A 19,181-nucleotide genomic window follows, 5' to 3' on the forward strand; every position below is an offset into this window, starting at 1 on the left:
ACACTTGCACATGCCCTGCCTCTTCCTGACACCGCACCCTGTCCCCAAGGAATACTACGATGTAGCAAGAGACTTGCAGAACCTTGGCAAGTAACTTTTTAAATGCCAAAGTCTAGTAACAGTATCCTGCACACACAAGCCCTGCCAGGGCAAACCTGTTGCATGTGTAAAAGCTTCCTCCGTGGGTGGCACAACCAGTGTTTCAGGAGGAGCATTTGAGTTACATGCCCAAGTATATGTCTTACTCCTACACAAGTGACTTAAAGCTAACTCAAATCAGCCAATCATTTATACACCAATCACCGGTATGTATATGACAAGCACAGCGCTTTGGCACTAAATGGCAGTGTTAAAAGTGCTCAAAGCCATAATGCTAGCACATAGATCCGCAAAAAAACAGGAATGAAAAAGGCAAAAATTCGAGGGAAAGCACCTTAAAGAGGGCCATTTGCAACACCTAGAGAGGCCATTCAAAGTTCTTTTCCACATCATTTAAAATACATAATTTACTGATGAAAGTAGATGTTTGGTAATTCTAGTGAAAAAGCCACTTTGAGAAAGTATACTTTGTACTGCTCCAGAGAGTGAATCCAGTCGGCTGACTTGTTAATGATCCTCCTCTTAGAAGACAATGACTTGACCTTAGGCAGCAGAAATACACAGGGGGTGTCAACAGTTGGTCACTTAGCAATGACTAGCCATCATTAAGGAGGACAGGACCAGGTGGTAGAACATAGGGCGGCTTTGAAAGTGCTAAATTGTGTTGTGAGGAACTACAACCATTGGCTCACATAGCCATCTTAGATTTGCTCCCTGCACTGAAGATGACCCAGTCAGCCACTTGTTGCTGATCCCTGGGACAAGCTTAGCCGCTGATAGAACTGGCACTTGGAAGTCTATCCTAAGGGTTTGCAGTCTGTAGGAGAGACCACAAATGACTTGGAGAGAATCCAGACAGTTTTGAGACTCATGGTTGTGGTGGGTGGTACGGGCAGTGATGATTTTCTCCCCCTGAATGGGTGACTGACGTCCTCCAGAAGAGCACCTAGATGATTGCAAGCAGTGAAGTGTACTAGTGTGCAAGATTACTGACTAATTTCTTAGCCTCTGAGAGTTTGTTAATTTTTTGTGTCTGGCGCTATGGGCTTTTTGTGACCATTTTGCCTCAGAATTGTAATGATTCATATCTCTGGTTCCTCTTATTCAGGTTTAACCATGCATGTATCTTTTTACTTTTTGCTCTTTAAATTGTCTGTAAATTTGGATTAGACCCACTGGATTTCCTCTCTATAAACCAAGGTTCACTCAATAAATAGGGCAGAAGATGGATGGATCATAGCCAGCTTGTACTGTTCTGGTTTGCAAATATGGTCCATGAATGAAATATGTAAACCTAGTGCATAATAAAAGACTGAAGACCCTAGCACTTACAAAACATTTGTAAGGTCTTAATTCTCTTTTCGTATCAAGAAAATTGACTTTTGGTTCCATCTTATGTATGTTACCAGTTTTATGTTTACTCACATTATTATGTGTGTGCCTTTATCTTGGCTCTATAATCTGTTGTCATTCTGCGTTTATTGCGTTGTACATAACTTTGACTGTCTTCATGTGCTATAAGTAAATATATTAACTATTTTTTTAAAGCTGCAGTTCCGACAGGACATTGAACTTATTGTGTTTAAATGCATAGGTTCTATTATGCTTAAATTCAAATTTTTCTGCCATCTCCTTAACCTCATAGATGCTCGCAAATATCCCTCCCCAGTGCTGCGCTGTCCATTGGAACTAGTGCTGAATGGACGTCCAATGGTCGTGTGCAGCACTGGGGAGGTAGTGCTGCCGTCGGCTAACGCCCCGACGCAGCACTTAAGGGGTTAAGTAAGCCACTGCTGCTTGTCCTTGCTGCCTTGAAGATTTTAGTGTATAAGAGAGTATCCTGGTTATCCTGTTAGATTGCAAAAACACACACTTGCCTGGGACACCAATGGCAAACAACAATACCCACTGCAGTTGCTTTACAGAAACCACTGGACCAAGTAAAACAATATCTCATCTCTACTTCATCAAAATCCTGTAGGTGGGGGTTGCACATTCTGGGGTCCTGGAATGTTCTGGTTGTACAATAGCTTTAAAGAGTTTCTAGCCGAGGCACATTTTCTGGGATGAGGTGTTGAGTTCACCTTGTGCCTTGGAATTCCTCCTACTCTCAGCTCATGTTGAGTTGAATTGGGAGTGGACTGGCACTTTGGTGTTTGTATTCAAATATAATTACATCGATTATGGATATAGCCACAGCTCCTTGGTGTACTGTTGAGCAGTATATAGTTTTGTCTAATTCGCTCTCTAAGGGTTACAGATGTGTTAAATAATATACTCTCTCAAAGAGGCATGGAGAAGAAACAGATAGATTTATAGGGAACGTTCACCAATTAAATTGTGTTTCACTTTAAGACTGGTGAGAGAAGCATTTAATACTCTGCCATTCATGCATCTACACTAACTTATATGAACTATGCTGCTCAATGAGTTTTTAGGGCTTTTTAGTCATTTGTACGTTAATCACTCTGTTTATTAGTCCATTACAAAATGGCTTTTCACATTGGTTCAATATGGTTTTGCACTGTGTATGCACACATCACTCACTGCAGCGTGCTGGCCATAGAATGGCATATGAGCTGACAGCTCTGCAGGAGACAGTATAGAGTTTGGTGTGCCAGACTTGAAATGAGCCTCATTACTGAACAGGGACTGACTGGCATTTTGCACACTTCCTCTACACCATCGACTCTTCCTACAGTACATGTAATGGGAGTTTGCTTCTGCTCCCAATGGCTAGAAATCCTAGCACTCTCTTTCTGCACTTTGCTGATCAGTTGTATGGTGGTTGCATCCTGCGATCACTATCCAAGGCACGGGATATCTTAGCATGCTGAAAATAATTAGTGCTATTTGGAAATCATCTATCCACTGACCCAGCATACCAGGCTGTAAGGGGTGTGTATTTGTCTGGATGTATATGCATGGGCATATCCATATATGTATGCTTGTGTTATATATGTAATTTATTTGAGTTTTATATAGTGTTCGCCAGACCCGAATCTTTAACATATAAAAACTGATAATTTCATTTCTCATATACTATCAATGCTCAAAGATCATGGTTACTTAGGGTGAAAATAAGTGAAAGAGCATCAAGTCACTTTCTGATAATTGTATATTCTAAAAGATTCAACAGTCGCTTTGTCATGTTATATAAATCTGAAAGAGACTATTAGTTATAGATTCCTTACATTAGAATTACACCCAGGTGTCAGACTGGATCCAGAGAATTTTTCTTCAACAGTACCCCAGCCCATCGGTAGGTAGCGTCGGTCAACTCCGCGTTCGTCGTTTATGTTGTGGTCGCTGGAATTTGGTTGGGGTATCTACTCAAACTCCGCCCCTGCTCGCTGACTTCAGTTCTTTTTTTTTCCGCTTCAGCCAGCAGCCGGAGAGAGCAGTATCCTTAGTCACCTTTTGACTAAAGTGTTTTCGACTTTTGTCAACGTCTTTTTGAGTCAATCGACTCCTGGTGCACGGAGGCATATCCCATTGGCGTACCGGCTTCAAACCTTGGGACTCTTGTCACAAATTGATGTTGGTCACGGACACACACCTTGTGTGCCTCTGATGCCTGCAGCGTGACCATGACCACAACCCGAAGTCGTGCTCCGTCTGTCGGGCCATGAACCCAAAGTCTTTGCGGGAGCGGGCCCGAATACTTCTGGAGGCCCGGCAGTCCGCTCCGTGCCACTTGAGATCCCGGTTGAGAGGGAGGCAGCGGGACCAGTTGCAGAGTCACCATCACCACTCATCTTCCAAGTCTTCGTTTTTGGGTAAGTCGAAACACAAGAAGGCTAAGAAGCACCTCTCCTCCTTGACTTCTCCCAGTCCATCGGCCGATGCAGAAGGTCATCGTCCTTCGACTCTGCCCACGGAGCCTGTTGGGACAGCTCCTCCCTTCCCTCCCTTCCCGGGAGCCAGAGCGTCCCCTGCCCAGCTTTATGTATTTTACAAAGCCATCCACTCCATCTTTGGGCAGCCCCACTCTGCTGGCATGCCTTCGGGCCCCGCGGGCTCGACTGGGGGTTCTAGGCCTTCCATTCTGACGCCTCCGGCCGCGACCCCACAGGGCCCACAGGCCTGGACTGGATTGGCGCTGGTTGACCTCACGACTCCACCCCCGGCGCTGATTCCTCAGACAACGCCTCCGCCGCTGGTTGTGTCCCCGGCCGGTGTCGACCCTGGCCCTCCCCTCAAATTAAACAAAGAGCCGGACTTGCATCAACTGGTACTTTTGTACCACTGTTGTTTCCTGGCATTAATTTTCGCCCTGAGTGGCAACCAGAGGAGGGTGAGGAGGACTGAGAGGGGTCTGTGGACCCTGGCAGACCAGCTAGAAGAGCCAAACTGGAGAGAGGAGTTTGGTGATGCCAGTGGTCTGGATACTTCCCCAGACCTTGGTATGCTCTCTCCTTCTACTGTGACCACGGAGGAGGGAGCCTCATATGCTATGGTGCTGTGTGGGGTGGCTATGGCCTTGGTCCTTAAGCTTCCTATGGTGGCAGTCCGGGCTAACCTCCTCACTGAGGTGCTTCAGCCGGCGGCGGCCTCTTTGGAGCCCCTGCGGCCATTCAATGAGGCCCTCACCAACATCCTTCTGGGCACTTGGTCCAAGCCCAGCAAAGGGTCTCCTGTGGCTAGGATGGTTGCCCGACGCCACCGCCTGGCTCCGGGCGACCCCATTTTCCACTCCCAACACCCTAGCCCTGAGAGCTTGGTGGTCCAAGCCTCAACATCCAAAGGCGCGTTCCAAATGCTCTCCCAGATAGGGAATCCAAGAAGCTGGACCATCTTGGGAAGAAGATGCTTTTTTCCGCCAGCTTAGACCTGCGGTCGGTTAACACTGCATGTCTCTTGGGCCGCTATTCCCACTCTGGGTGGGACACAATTGCGCAAGTGCTGTCACAGAGCCTGGTGGAGCTCCGAATTGTACTCTCCCAATTGGTTGCAGAGGGTAGAGACTCAGCGAAGTTCACCATTCGATGTGGGCTGATACTGCCGACTCAAAAGGTAGAACGATTTCTACATCAGTAACCTTGAGACGCGACGCTACGCCTGGCTGAGGTCCACTGGCTTTTCCGGGATGTCCAATCGACTCTTTTGGACATGCCCTTTGATGGCTGTCACCTGTTTGGGGACAAGGCGGACAATGCGCTCGAGCACTTCAAGGACTCTCAGGCTACGGCAAAATCCTTGGGCCTCGTTGCCATCTCTTGTCCCGCTCAGTCCACCTTTCGCCCCTTTTGTGGCTACGGAAGGTGTGCCCCGCCACATTCCAACTAGTGCCACAGTCGTTGCACACTACTCCCGGGGTCGTGGGACCCCGCGCCGTGGGTCTGGTGGCCCGCAGGCAGGCCAGTCCACAAGTGCCCCTTCTGCATCAGCCTCCAAGCCTTCCTAGTCTGACCTTTTAGGCCACCAGTTGCCAGTGGGCGGCAGGATTCACCATCACCTTCCCTACTGGCACAACATCACGTCGGACAGGTGGGTTTTGCAGATAGGGGCTACTCTCTCCCCTTTGAGGCTACCCCCTCCCTCCATGCCACCAACACTCCATCGCATGTCGGCGGATCACTTGGCACTTCTCCGTCAGGAACTTATGGCTATCTTGACCAAGGGAACCATCGAGCGAGTCCTGGTGCCAGAAGTAGGTCGTAGTTGTTATTCCCACTACTTCCTGGTGCCCAAGATGGACAAGGGCCTGCGTCCTATCTTGGATCTCGGGGACGCCAACTGCTTCCTCCGGAAGGAGAAGTTCAAAATGTTGATATTGGCTCAGGTCTTGTCTGCCCTTGACGCCGGAGACTGGATGGTAGCACTGGACTTCCAGGACGCTTACTTTCACATCCCCATCCTGACTGCCAACAGGCGTTCCCTTACGGTTCACGGTAGGCCACGAGCATTTTCAGTTTACTGTGCTTACATTTGGCCTTACCAGTGCCTCTTGGGTGTTCACGAAACTGATGGTGGTGGTCGCTGCTCTTCTGCGCAGATCAGGGGTTCCAGTCTCTCCCTATCTCAATAAGTGGCTGTTGAAGGCAAGTTTACCCCAGGCAATCATTTCCCTCCTCAAGACTACGACAGACCTTCTGTACTCACTGTGGTTCGTTATCAACGTACCGAAGTCACACCTGATTCCCTCACAGAAGCTCTTTTTCATCTGAGCAGTCTGGATACAGCACAGTTTCGGGCCTATCCTCCCAAGCAGCGAGTCCGGGATATTCGGGCTATGATACCGATGTTTCAGCCTCTATCCCGGATTTCATTGAGAATGACCCTGAGGCTGATGGGCCTCATGGCCTACTACATCCTGCTGGTGGACCATGCCAGGTGGCATATACAGGCTCTGCAGTGGGACCTGAAGTTCCAGTGGGCGCAGCATCTGGGGACTCTTACCGATGTCATCCAGATCTCAGAGGGCACTACACTCCAATTACAGTGGTGGCTAACAAACCAGGATTGGGTCAACGACAGATCGCTCTCCCTTCCCCAACCAGACTTCACAGTGGTGACAGATGCGTCACATCTGGGATGGGGTGGCCACATGGGGGAGGTGGAGAACAGAAGGCCTCTGGTCTCTGGCGGAGTACGGGCTCCACATCAACCTGCTGGAGCTCCAGGCGATCCGTCTTGAACTGAATGTCAAAGGAAGAGTAGTGCAGGTGTTCACGGACAACATCACTGCCATGTCATACTGCAACAAACAGGGCGGGGTGGGATCATGGACCCTATGTCAAGAGGCTCTCCACCTCTGTACATGGCTGGAACATCAGGGCATGTCCCATGTGGTTCAACACCTGGCAGGTTCCCTGAATGCCAGGGTGGACGCACTCAGCCGCTGGTGCATGATGGATCACAAATGGCGTCTTCACGTGGAGGTGGTTCAAGCTCTCTTTCATCAGTGGGGAGAGCCTTGGTTAGATCTGTTCGCCATTGAAGAGAACGCACAATGTCAGCAGATCTGCGTGTTGGAATTTCCAAGTCTGAACTCTCTCGCCGATATTTTTCATCGCAAGTGGAATTGTAGTCTTCTAAACGCCTTTCCGCCTATACCACTTCTGCCCAGAGTGCTGAAGAATATCAAGCCCAACAGGGCCCGAGTGATTCTTGAGGCTCCGGATTGGGCATGAAGAGTCTCGTATCCCGAGCTCCTGAACATTGCCATCGATCCTCCGATCCGACATCCTCTTCCGGAGGATCTTCTGTTGAGCAACAGGGGACGGTCCTCCACCCGAACCAGTCCTGCCTCTACCTCTTTGCGTGGAGATTGAGTGGTGACCGTTGACAGGTTTTGACCTTCCTCCTGAAGTCTGTAATGGCATCTTGGCAGCCAGGCGTCCCTCCACTAAAACGGTGTACGCCTACAGATGGAACAAATTTGTGGAATAGTGCACAGGCAAAGGCTATCACTCGGCCCTTTCTGCATTTCTTTGATTTCCTGATCAGCCTTTTCTTTTCAAGCCCCCTACTGTAAATAGATTTCTTAAATGCATCACTCACCTCTTTCCTCCTATTCCTTTCATTATACCCCAGTGGGAATAGGATCTGATCTTAAATTACCTCATGAGTGCTCCTTTCAAGCCACTCCATAATTGTCCTCTCAGACTCTTGACCTTAAAGACTGCCTTGCTGGTTGTTATCACCTCTACTCGCAGGGTGAGTGAGCTTCAGTCTCTTTCTTCTGAACCTCCTTTCCTTGCTGTTCATCCGGAAAAGGTTGTCCTACGAACTAGACCTACTTTTCTGTCCAAAGTGGTTACCTCTTGCCACACAGGACAGACCATCACTTTGCCCGCCTTCTTCCCGCCCCTGTATCCTTCTAAGGAGGAGGAGAGGCTCCACCATCTGGATCCAAAATGTGCGCTATCGTTTTATCTGGCTCTCACAAAATAAATCTGTGTGGATGAGCAACTCTTTGTTGCCTGTGTGGGAGCCAAAAAAGATTGGGCTGTGCAAAAACAAACCATCTCTCGATAGGTCGTTCTTTGCATTAACATTTTTTATTCCTTGGCGAAAAAAGAGCCTCCAGAAGGCTTGCGCGCCCATCCACCAGGGCGATAGCAGCCACTACTGCTTTAGGACGTGGAGTCCTCCTCAGTGACATCTGCCAGGCAGCCACGTTGGCATCTCTGCAGACGTTCACTAAGCATTATTGCCCGGATAGTCCGGTCCGTAGGGACAGCTTCTTTGGCCGTTCAGTTCTCCAGGACATTCTGGTGCGAATTTAGTTTGCAGACCCACCTCTGGGGTTGGTATTGCTGGGGTATCTATTCTAAGGTAAGGAATCTTTAACTAATAGTCTCTTTCTGATGAACAAGTTACTTACCGTCGGTAACAATATATCTGTAAGAGACATATATTAGTAATAGCTTCCTTACTGCCACACCCATCCTCCCCGTTCTGCGAACTGACTTTTATAGTAAGGGACTCCCTTTCAGGGCGCTAGTTTTGTGAACCAGTGGTCAGTGTCTTGCATGGCGTGGAATGTTGTGTAAAGAACTGATATCAGTGTGCAGGGGCAGCATCTAAGTAGATACTGCGTCGTCATTCCAGTGACTACGACACCAATGACGAATACGGAATCAACCAACACCACCTACCGATGCGCAGGGGTACTGCTGAAGAAAAATTATCTAGATCCAGTCTGACGCCTGGGGGTAATTCTAAGGTAAGGAATCTATAACTAACATATGTCTCTTACAGATATATTGTTAAAGAAGGTAAGTAACTTGTTCGTTAGGTACAGTATTAAGAGTAAGAGAGGACCTTCATGCCATGGGACTGAGATGATGAAACTGGACATGCAGAATCACTTCACCTACTTTTGCTGAAGGCTATCAATAGGCATATTCAGCATTCAATTGTTGGAGTCTTATCAGCCTTTCTCTCAGCACAAGATGAAAATAGCAATCTATGGTATTATATTGAACACTAACTCTGTTGTTCAATTCAAGTATAGGAGTGTGAACCATCTTTGAAACTCAAATTAGGTTTCCTCTCAGTGGTAAGCAAATCCTAATAAGCTAACAATATGATGGTGGCACTGAATTAACCTACCAATATGTTAGAATATTTTTTGCTTTTCACATTACTTGTAAACATTGCAACTACTATTATTTTTAGTTTTATTACAGTTACTATTCATTGTGTGTGCACTAGAATAGTATTTTAATTTTTTTTAAATAAATCTTTATAATGTATCCATTGTTTTCTGGTGTTTTTGAGTGTGCCTTTAAATCATGAAAGGGGATCTGGGTTCCAAGTATTATCCCTTTGATATTTCACAAGATTAATTATTACCTGAAACGCATCGAACTCAAGTACTAGTCCGCGGGTTGTTGAGTAGTTTCATTCTAACTGGCTTTTTGTCTTGGTTGGCACACTAATGAACTCCTTAGTGCCCAGATGTATAGAAAGCCTGTCTCCCGGGCTGTGTGAGTGAGAAAAAAAATGTGGACCGGAGGGGAGCGTTCCAAAGTTTGTATTCCTTATACAGTGGGATAAACTACTGGACAAGGTAGGGGTTCTTTCACTTCTATTTGTTGTGTTGATGGCAGTGGAAAGTTTAGTCTCATCTTCTCCTCACAATGTTATGAGCTGCACTGGTTGGCAGTGTGGTGAATGCTTCTGATTTAAGGGTAGTGCGGTGCAGTAGTGGACCATGTAGTGGCACTCTCATTGCAGAGCTAGTACATCATTCCAACCTTTTATATTTTTAAAAAGAATGCACTAACATTAAAATGATGATCAAACACAGTGGTTTCTATTGAAGTTGATGAATTATTTCGACAATCACACAAGGAAAATGATAACTGTACTAATAATGAGGAGTGCAAATTGTGTGTTTGACTGAATAACTGTGTGCAAAATCTGTTTGCTTGTCTGTGTGAGCATGCAAATGTTTATGCAATTGGGTTGTGTGTGGTGAAAGTACTTGGACACATGTTTCCAATATCTTGCAAGTATGCATGTACCAAGGCTTGTGATGGCCCAACTTATGCATTGGGAATCACTGACCATTTTATAGCATTACCTTGCATGGGGCCGGAAGTGTCTGGCCCTATAAAGAAATAACCAAAGTACAATGCTCACTTCCTACACTGTGAGACTGATGCTCCTTTTTAGGTGGGGGAGTTTTATCAGTGACGGCTGCTAGGGACCAGAAGGGGCGCGGCAGCCAGGGGGTTGAAAAGAAAATAGAAAAGATCACTTACCTCTGTATGGCCACTGCCTCTCCTCTGTCCTCTTCTGTTCCTGACTCCCGGAAGCACACAGGCTCCAAGACCCGCACATAATTTGTAAAGAAATAAGTGCCTAGGCCCTTGTCAGGAGACCACTGCAACTTGCACCTCCTATTGTGCTACTAATGACAATTCAGACTTGTTATACATTAAAAATTACTAATACCTGCCACCTAAGCTTTTTTTAGCTGTGGGTGGCAGTATTAGGGATTTTGTTGTGTATAGAATTATTAAACTGCTGTTGTGTTCATCACAAAACTACACTAACATGGCCACCATGTAGCTGGCTGTCAAAAGTCCTGTTGTTGATAATTATGTGCCGGTGCCGAGCACCGGAAACCACCGGCTCAAATTAAGCACTGTCCCAGACTCCCCTAAGCCAATCACGACACTGCTGTTATGCTGGTAATTATATTACCAGCATGACAGCAGTGTCATGATTGGTCTGAGCAGCTGGTTTGCTGCTCAGACGGTGCTTGGGACTGTTCTCCAGCCGGCTGTGCAACAAAGCTGGGTGGAGAAATGCTAAGCGTGCATGACAGTTTGGCCATCCTAAGACGGCTGGTCAAATCGTCAGGCGCACTTATGGTGCCTACCACTCTTTCTCCCTGCTGGCTGCTGCTGTCCGTCAGGATAACACAGCCCCACCCTGACTCAGAACTGAAAAATAAAATAATAACATTGTGTTATCATTTTATTTTTCCTTTATGCACTGCTCAGAGAGCAGCAGCTGAGTTTCATACAGTTCAAAATCGACTTGAATGTATCCGAATGCTTTACATGAGCACCCATTGCATTACAGATGGACACCTTCATTTTTTGCCATGGGGAGAATATCTGATATGCACAGAATCACAGAATGTTGAGCCTCCCGCTGAGACTCGATCCTGGTTCCCCGTCTTCAAAGTCAATCACTCTAGCCGTTACGCCATATCCTCTAACAATATATACATCCACACATGAATCACACATAAAGAAAACATGTTCATTGAAGCAGGCACCAGAGAATATGCCAAACAAACTTGTATATCCTCCCCACCTACATTTCAATATATACATTAGACAACGCTTGCACTTTAAAATGCCGTTCCTATTGGCTTTGTCTTGTTGCTTTGCTGTCTGTACAAGCTCAATCAAAGTTTTCCTACACTTGACTTACAAATTAGAAACGAAACACTGTAGTTCTCTGGAAATGATCACATGATCCCTCCATACTTGGGATGCTCATCAGGTAAAATTATTTTGCCGTGCTAAATGTTTATGCATCCGCAAGATGTGTGAACGTTTAAGTGATTTATATGAATATCAGACTGACATTGTTATGTGGCTTGTAAACTTTTGGGAAACTGAGTATCCATTCCGGGTTTAATACCTCTGTGTCTGGTGTAATAGCCAAATTATTCTCCAGGGTCAGAAAATATAACCTATCTATTTATTCGTCGGGAAATTGGCTCCAGAGTTAGGTGGACGTAAACGAGTGGCAATTGCGGCGATGAAGCGCTGCTGCCGTATATTGGCTGCTGCATCCGAGGAGCTGTCATTCTGCGTAGCAAGGGCGACTTCTCATGTGTTTTTTCCGAGGTGCAGAGCATTCGTGTCAGTGATGCGACCACGAGAAAAGGGACCTCCTTTCTCAGTTATATCTGGCAGGCTCCTTTTATAGTTACAAATCGGTGGCATGCCGGTTGTTCGGCTGAACGCAGCCGCTGACATTTCCTCATTACGGCTGGAGGTGGAAGGACCCGATCGTGCCGTCTCCCCCCTCCCCCAGAGAGCGTTAGTCCATTCCTCTGTAGTGGTTCATTTTGGCTTTCTGTCAGCACCAGGATGCTGACAGCCAGTGTGTGTCATGGTTACAATAGACCCGGGTAAAACCCACCATGAAAGCCCAGCGGGAGCGGCTGCGGATTCCAGGGCTGACCTTGGAGTAAGTATTTTCTGTCTTTAATATTTTAATGGCTTCTTCACGGCAGCCGCGGCTTCTGAGAGTCCTCGCCCGGCGCGCGTGCCGCTGACAGGCGCGCGGCGCCGCGGCTGCGGCTCCGCCACATACCAGGATGGGGGACGGGGCTGCAGGTGGCCGCGAGCCCCGGAGCCCGCAGGTTCGGCCTCGCTCGATACGTCGCAGGACGCCAGCGCGGGCAGAGGGGTCTCGCAAGATCCCCGCGGACGCTCCTGTAGGCCATGCTCGTGTTTATATACCTTTCTCCCTCCCCCCTCACCGGTGGTCCTCCGGATGGCCTGTTTATTTTAAAAAATAAATAACGCACCTCTTCGTACTGGGACTATGAACACAAGGCGCTCCCCAGATCTCATGTGGTAGAAATCCTGCTCACACCGTCTGTTTACATCCAGACTGCTGATGAGCTGTTTGGATTTGTGTCCATTTTATGCTGCTGCCCCCAAGGATGAGGTGCCGTTTAGCTAAACGTCCTTTATTTCACCTAAACGGATTATATCTGAGCAGCAGGTTTGCCAAATGCATAGAAAAAGTCCAGAATATTGGAAGCCGTTTCATTATCTGTGTATTGTACAATACACGACAGCTATGTGTGCACCCTGCATGCCGGCTACTGTTGTATTGACCGAAGAGGTAAACGTTCAATTCACAAATACCCCCTAATAGATTCTGATCAGATGACCGATCATTTATATATAAGCTTCACCCGGACCGTCTGAGCTGTTCCCTTGACTTGCTTTTTTGTTAACCTTCAGAAAATGGTGCAGTATTGTGCAGCGAGTGACGCCAAATCTCGCTTCTGTTCCTCTCGGGTCACTGTGAGGCTCGGTGCATTACAGAGCCGCAGTCTCAGCAAATGCTCAGTGATATTTGGTGAAATGACTACAGTCGGAACTGAAACAAATTAATCCTGCTTCGTTTCTCAAGGACACTACGGAACGCCATCATGGACACTTTTCGTGTAAACATTGGCAGCAGCCGCTCTTTGCAGACTTGCATTTTTTGGAAATAAAGCATGCAATTACAGTCCATTTGTTATGCTGTGTCACTGCCGAGGCGTTCCTGTGACCCTTTAATTAACACATGAATAACACATCAGTGTGCGTTTTTGAGGGAACATTGCATCAGTGCTGAGGAGTTCTATGGCTGACTACAGCTCATCCGCTGTAAATAAAACCCATGAATACAAACAACCACGCCATCATTACACTCACTGATTATATTAATTGTTTCCCTAGTTAAAAAGCATTTTAAGGTTGGTGGTAATAAAATGCAGAGAGAGAAATGAGAACACCACATGTGTATTTGCATATCAACATTTTCAATAAGATCAAAAGGTGAATGGCCTTGTGGGTGCTTGATAATCATTTGTCAGTTCATGCTGATGTGATGACAATGTTACACCCCTTCTGTTTACTTAAGAGTATTATAATTTACTCAAGAAGTAGGCACTTTGTAGGCCAAAGTGCTCACACTTTGAGACGCATGGTAGGATGTATAGAGAGCGTTCCAAAAGCAAGGAACTGCGTATGAAGTTAAACACGTAACATCATGTGTTTCCCAGTGCTGCACATGCAGGTGGGCATGTTGCATCTGTGAAGAACATCCCGCTTTGGCCATATTTGACGTCAATGTGGGCCTTCTAAAGAAATGCTGAAGAAACATTTTCCGTCATGGTCTGTCCATCCTCAGGAGCATAGCCTAAACACCCAGTCATTGCAAATCCAGGTATGAAAATAAAATAGAAATAGATTTTAATCTATTGTTTCAAAGGCACCATGGGTGAACTATTATGTTTTTCTCTTTATGCTATATGCATTTCAACAGCTTATCTCATACCATCCTTGCACCTTGTTCTCGCCCCGTCTTAGGCAGGGGCGAGCTGGGCACCGGCCCTGGGCACCTTGCTTCAAATGGGTACACAGGGCTTACCTATAACTTCTTTCAGCACTAATTCCAGACTCTGGCACTTGTTCATTCTCTTCTAGCCTTTCTATAAATCATTTTATTCTCTTCCTTTAGTACCTATATTCCCTCTATTTCTGATTCTCTCCTTCTGACTTCTTTCCCACCAACGGCCCCTTGCTTCTAATTTGGCTCAGATGATCAGGAAGGGCACAAATATGCTTTCACATGTGATGCGATATGAGAAGAAAGCTTAGTAGTGATTTTTTTGGGCCCTAACTGGAGTCCTATTGTATTACCCCTTGTCCCAGCAGAGTGGCTTTAATTTGTGCTTCTGGGGGTTAGTCTGCTTCTGTTGGAGTCACAGGAAGCTTCCTTGGTCTGTGTTAATGTAGTACCTGGCCTGCTGGTAGAATTTGTGCAGGGCAGCTGTAGGACCCACACCACTCGTGCTTCAACGTAGCCCCTCTGTTGTACAAATAAAGATGGGAACTCTCCTGTACATGTACATATGCAGGGCGTGCAAAGTTGGTGGGAATAACTGCTCCACGTCCATCACAGCTTTCACACAAGCTAGGTCTGCTGCACCGTGCTGTCTTTAAATTTTCATATCCTCAAGTCATGTGGCATTTGACCCCTTTCTACAAGGAGCTTTACCTGCTGGCAGATCCTTGTGACAACATAACCTTACTAAATTGCTTTAAGGCACAAGAAAGCATGCACGTTAGCAAGAGAATAGACCTGCTAAAGCAAACTTGCTACATGTCTAAAACACCCTTAAGAAAACAAGTCAAGCACCGAGTGTTACTGACCACTTTGATGCCCTTGCATTTTTTATGGTGGAACATGCCCTCAGCCACAACGTCCATGGAAGACATTGTTATTTGAGTGGCAGGAAAGACCTTTGGAGCAGAAGGGCGCGTACAAGGGTTTTTAGAATGGGACCCTTTGGGAAAACGCTTTGGTCACAGACCTTTTAAAATGCACAGTGTGATCAGGTGAGAAACATTTCAGTCCAATGTGGCCTCCAACAACCTGAAGGTGCTGACGTGGTCTCCTTTTTATGCGCTAAACATTGAGGGTGTGCCATGTTAGTACACTCAAAACTACTCCAGGTTTCGGGTACTGTAGAATACCACAAAACCTCCCATGCTTCAAAACATGCTGCTAATGCCCATTCAGCAGAGAAAGAGTGGATGCAGTAAATGTACGTAAATGTAAATGTACATGTATTTATATAGCGCAAATCACCGACCCGGTATCTAAGCGCTTGCTTAGGGAACCCGTCCTGGTATTCCCCTGTGAGATAACCCCGGCAGGGTATCCACAAGGTGAAAGCCAGGCATCCCGCCGCGCGGGGCCGTTGTGGAGATTAAGTAAGCTATTGCCCAGAGTCGCAGAGTGTGAACCCATGAATCGAGTAGGCACCGGAGCGAGAATTGTCGAGAATTTTAGGACTCAAGACCCCGCCGAGCCGGGAATTGAACCCTGGTCCCCGGGCTGACCTCTGCTTCCAGGTCTGCCTCCTCTAACTAGTGAGCCACACTTCTCCACAGTGACTTCAGAATGGAAAGAAAGATTCAGAATAGATTGTAGTGAACTCCTGCGAATGCATTGCATTGGGCTGATCTCAATTTTAAGGCATCACACGGGTGTGGAGGGTGAGCTGAGGGAGTCGGGGGTTTAGGAGCATCATTTGGTGATGGTACTAATCAGGGAGGATACTTCTACCCTGAAGGGGTAGGATATGGTTTGGAAGATGGGAATAGAGCGAGGCTAGCTAAAGAAATCTATAAATGAATACAGTATAATTGGCGGGCCAATAACCTTCCATCTGTGCAGGACAAAGTTCATGCATTATTTTCAACGGAGGCATCACTCTCCAGACCCATGCCGCCCCTGGAGAGGAAACTCGCATTACAGATGTGTTTGCTGGAATCCATTCAATCAGTAGCATCACAGTCCTATTCTCACTATCCCCCTCTCACCTTGCTTCAGTTCTCTTTTATCCTAGTTAATCATTCCTCAGCCAAGGATTTAGCCTCAAGGGAGGCCACGGACATTAACATTTTTTCGTTGCATAAAATTCAATTTGAATCTTAGATTAATGTTCAACCATTGACCCATTACTTCACGGTTTACTACCTGCACTTAGTTAGATATTCATGATCAACCAGTTTCCGCCTCAACTGTGCATTATGAAATACCTGGCCTCAATCCATCCTGGAGTCTGAGACTTCTTTTAGCGCAGAGTTGAATTACACCCTCATCGTGCGGACTAATGTTCAATGTATTCTGATCTTATTGGATCTTGCTGCAGCCTTACACCCTTCTCATGAAGGTGTTTTGCTTCAGATATTGAACTGTTTAATTTATTTGTATAGAATAAGAACCGAAAATCAAAGTATCCTATAACTCCTTCTGGCCTCCACCATGACTTTCTGGGGTCTCACATGGTTCTTTCTGTTCACTTTTAAAATTATGACACGTTTCAATATTGCTCATGAGTTTACCCAAGGATTCCTTCCTATTCTGCCACCGCCCAAATGCTCTTATGTTGATGGACCCTGACTCTTGCTCAGATTTAAATCAATATTTTGATGTGAATGAATATGGATTCCTAACTACTTGGTGCTGCGGAATGCTTCCAAAACCTTCAGAATGAATCCAAGGAAACTATCTACATGATGTCGTAACAGCTCCCGCAGGTTGTTGGGCAAATTGCATATCTAAAGCTCCAAATGAAGAATCCCCTTGGTCCGTTGAGACTTTATATCTGATATACTATCCAAGATTGTTGACTTTTTATGTCAAATGCTACTGCCCCCTTCAACAGAGCCATATCACTCCTCCCAATCCTTGTCTCCAGTGACCCAGGATGCTTCAGTTTACATAGTTAAATATCTTCATGGGGCTGAGTTATCTTAAATGGTTGTCTGAATGCTTCCACTAGGACACAGATCTTCAAGCCTCACCAAGGTTTCAAGTGAGCACCACTAGAATTTGGAAAAATGTAACTCTTCACAAACCAACGACCATGGTCTATTTGATAACTCATTAAAAGCCTTTGTCTTCCAAAGCCTCTGTTCCACTTATGGGTAGTTTAGTCCATGAAGTGTCCATCAAAGTTGCCTTTTAAAAGTTTTTGTTTGCAAACTTTCACTGCCCTGGGTGTAGTGTGTAGATCTGCTAAGTGTGTGAGCGGCTGGCTAGCCTCCATTAATTACAGGTTCCCTTGTAGTATAGCTGACCGAAACCTGGTGTCAATATGCAATATTTGTGAGTGTCTACGTTTACAGGACCTTCCATACCAATCAAGGACTATAGTTGTTTCATAAAAGAGATGCTGATAACATGCCCTCCTAGTCAATCTAAAATGTACAGATGCTTAAAATATGTGAATCTGCCCAAAATAATGGTATTTAGATCTGAGCCTCCTCCCCAAATGAGGATAGTATATGGTGCCTCGAAGCCATTAACACATAATGCTGATTCCTCATTGACAAGAGTACACGAGACGTTTATGTTCTGTATTTATATTTCTACTGTCTTGATACATTGATCTTTTTTTTTTTACATACTAGAGATTTGCCTGTAAGAAAATAGTAGTATATTACTCTGGTCTCTGTCACAAGCATAAATGCATTCAGATTGTGTGATTACATTAAAATGTAATGTATATGGTCAGGCAAACTTGTAGTTGTGGAGAAGGGAAGATGTCTCACTGCCTTCTCCCCAGTCTATAGAAAGGAATAAGTATAGGTGCTGGTTTGATGGTCACACGATTGACTGAATGAAATCTGAATGCACTTTGAGGTCATCCATGTACATGTGTGATCACGTGAATGAGTACCACAATAATAAAATCATAATTCTTGCTGTCCTTTGGAAACATTGCATTTCAATATTGAGCATGTGCCAGTCATCCTAGCTCATCACTGAAGTACTAAATGCACTTGCTATGATAAAGTGCCCTGTCACAGAAAGACAGCTGCTTCTATACATCATCCAACATTCTGTGTGTGCCACATCTAAATGTTCACCTTTCATTTAGCACATAATTGTTCAAGCATGAAGAAGAAATATAGTATAGAAACGTAATTCCCTTTGAAATTTAGAGAAATAATATCAGAATGATCTCAGTTCGCCAAATGAGTCTATTTACCTTCATTTGTAGCAGTATTAGCATCGTTCTTAATTTGAAAATACTCTTCATACATTTATTTATTATCCTTTTAAATACTGACTTAGTAGAGTCTATTACAAATATTTGGAAGGTTTTGCCTAGACTCCGTTGATCAACAATTGGACAATAGTTGTCTGCCGCTTGCCCTCTCATCCAATCTGTATTTTACTTCCTATATGCTTTGAGTAGATTTGTCCACATTCCCCTACATAAGATAGTAATACTTTCCTTTTGCTTAGTAAAGTTGCATTTTGCACTGAAATGTAAGAGTGTAATAAACAATGCTTTTAATGGTGGCTATCCAACATAGCAGTGCACCGGATGCCCACAATGAAGTGGATGATGCTTCCCTGAGAGCTGCAATACTTGCTTATAGTCAGCATAAAGAAATAAATCCAGCAAGACACTTGGCAGTTAAGGCTCTAAATTCTTGGCACGCAGTCAAACTTAAATCCTTCTGTGAATAACAAAGTGAATTGTGTAGTAATATGTATGACCCCATCCCTTTTGAAATCATTTATTATTTTAGCAGAATACAGATTAAATCATTCCAGCGATGCCACCTCTGAAGTGGAAAGCATAGCCTTCTACCCGCTGGCACTGCTGTGCCAGGCATTCACAATGCCACGGAGCGGAAGAATCTGCCCTGGACTCAGAGAAGGAAGGGAATAACTTTGATGTCATGGGAAAGTAAATGTGCAGATTTGCCTGTCATTGAGGCAGAGTAACGCATTTTTTATCATTGGTGCACATCTTGCAGAAGTGAGAGAAACTCAGTAGGTTC

General features: G+C 45.5%; 1 protein-coding gene across 5 annotated transcripts in view; it reads left to right on the plus strand.

Moving 5' to 3' along the window:
* MAST4 (microtubule associated serine/threonine kinase family member 4) overlaps positions 1-19,181 on the plus strand; it is a 1,854,902-nt gene that overhangs the window by 1,172,458 nt on the left and 663,263 nt on the right. Inside the window, exon 1 of one of the 5 annotated variants that reach the window (XM_086960702.1) lies at positions 12,150-12,273. The exons of the other annotated variants lie outside the window; for them this stretch is intronic. Coding sequence (XP_086816828.1) covers positions 12,227-12,273 — 47 coding nt within the window. The 5' untranslated portion in view covers positions 12,150-12,226. Of the gene's footprint in view, positions 1-12,149; positions 12,274-19,181 lie in introns of those variants that run through there. 5 annotated transcript variants of the gene reach the window in all.

This window comes from Lissotriton vulgaris, chromosome 3_1 (assembly GCF_964263255.1).
Source record: "Lissotriton vulgaris chromosome 3_1, aLisVul1.2, whole genome shotgun sequence".
NCBI lineage: Eukaryota > Metazoa > Chordata > Amphibia > Caudata > Salamandridae > Lissotriton > Lissotriton vulgaris.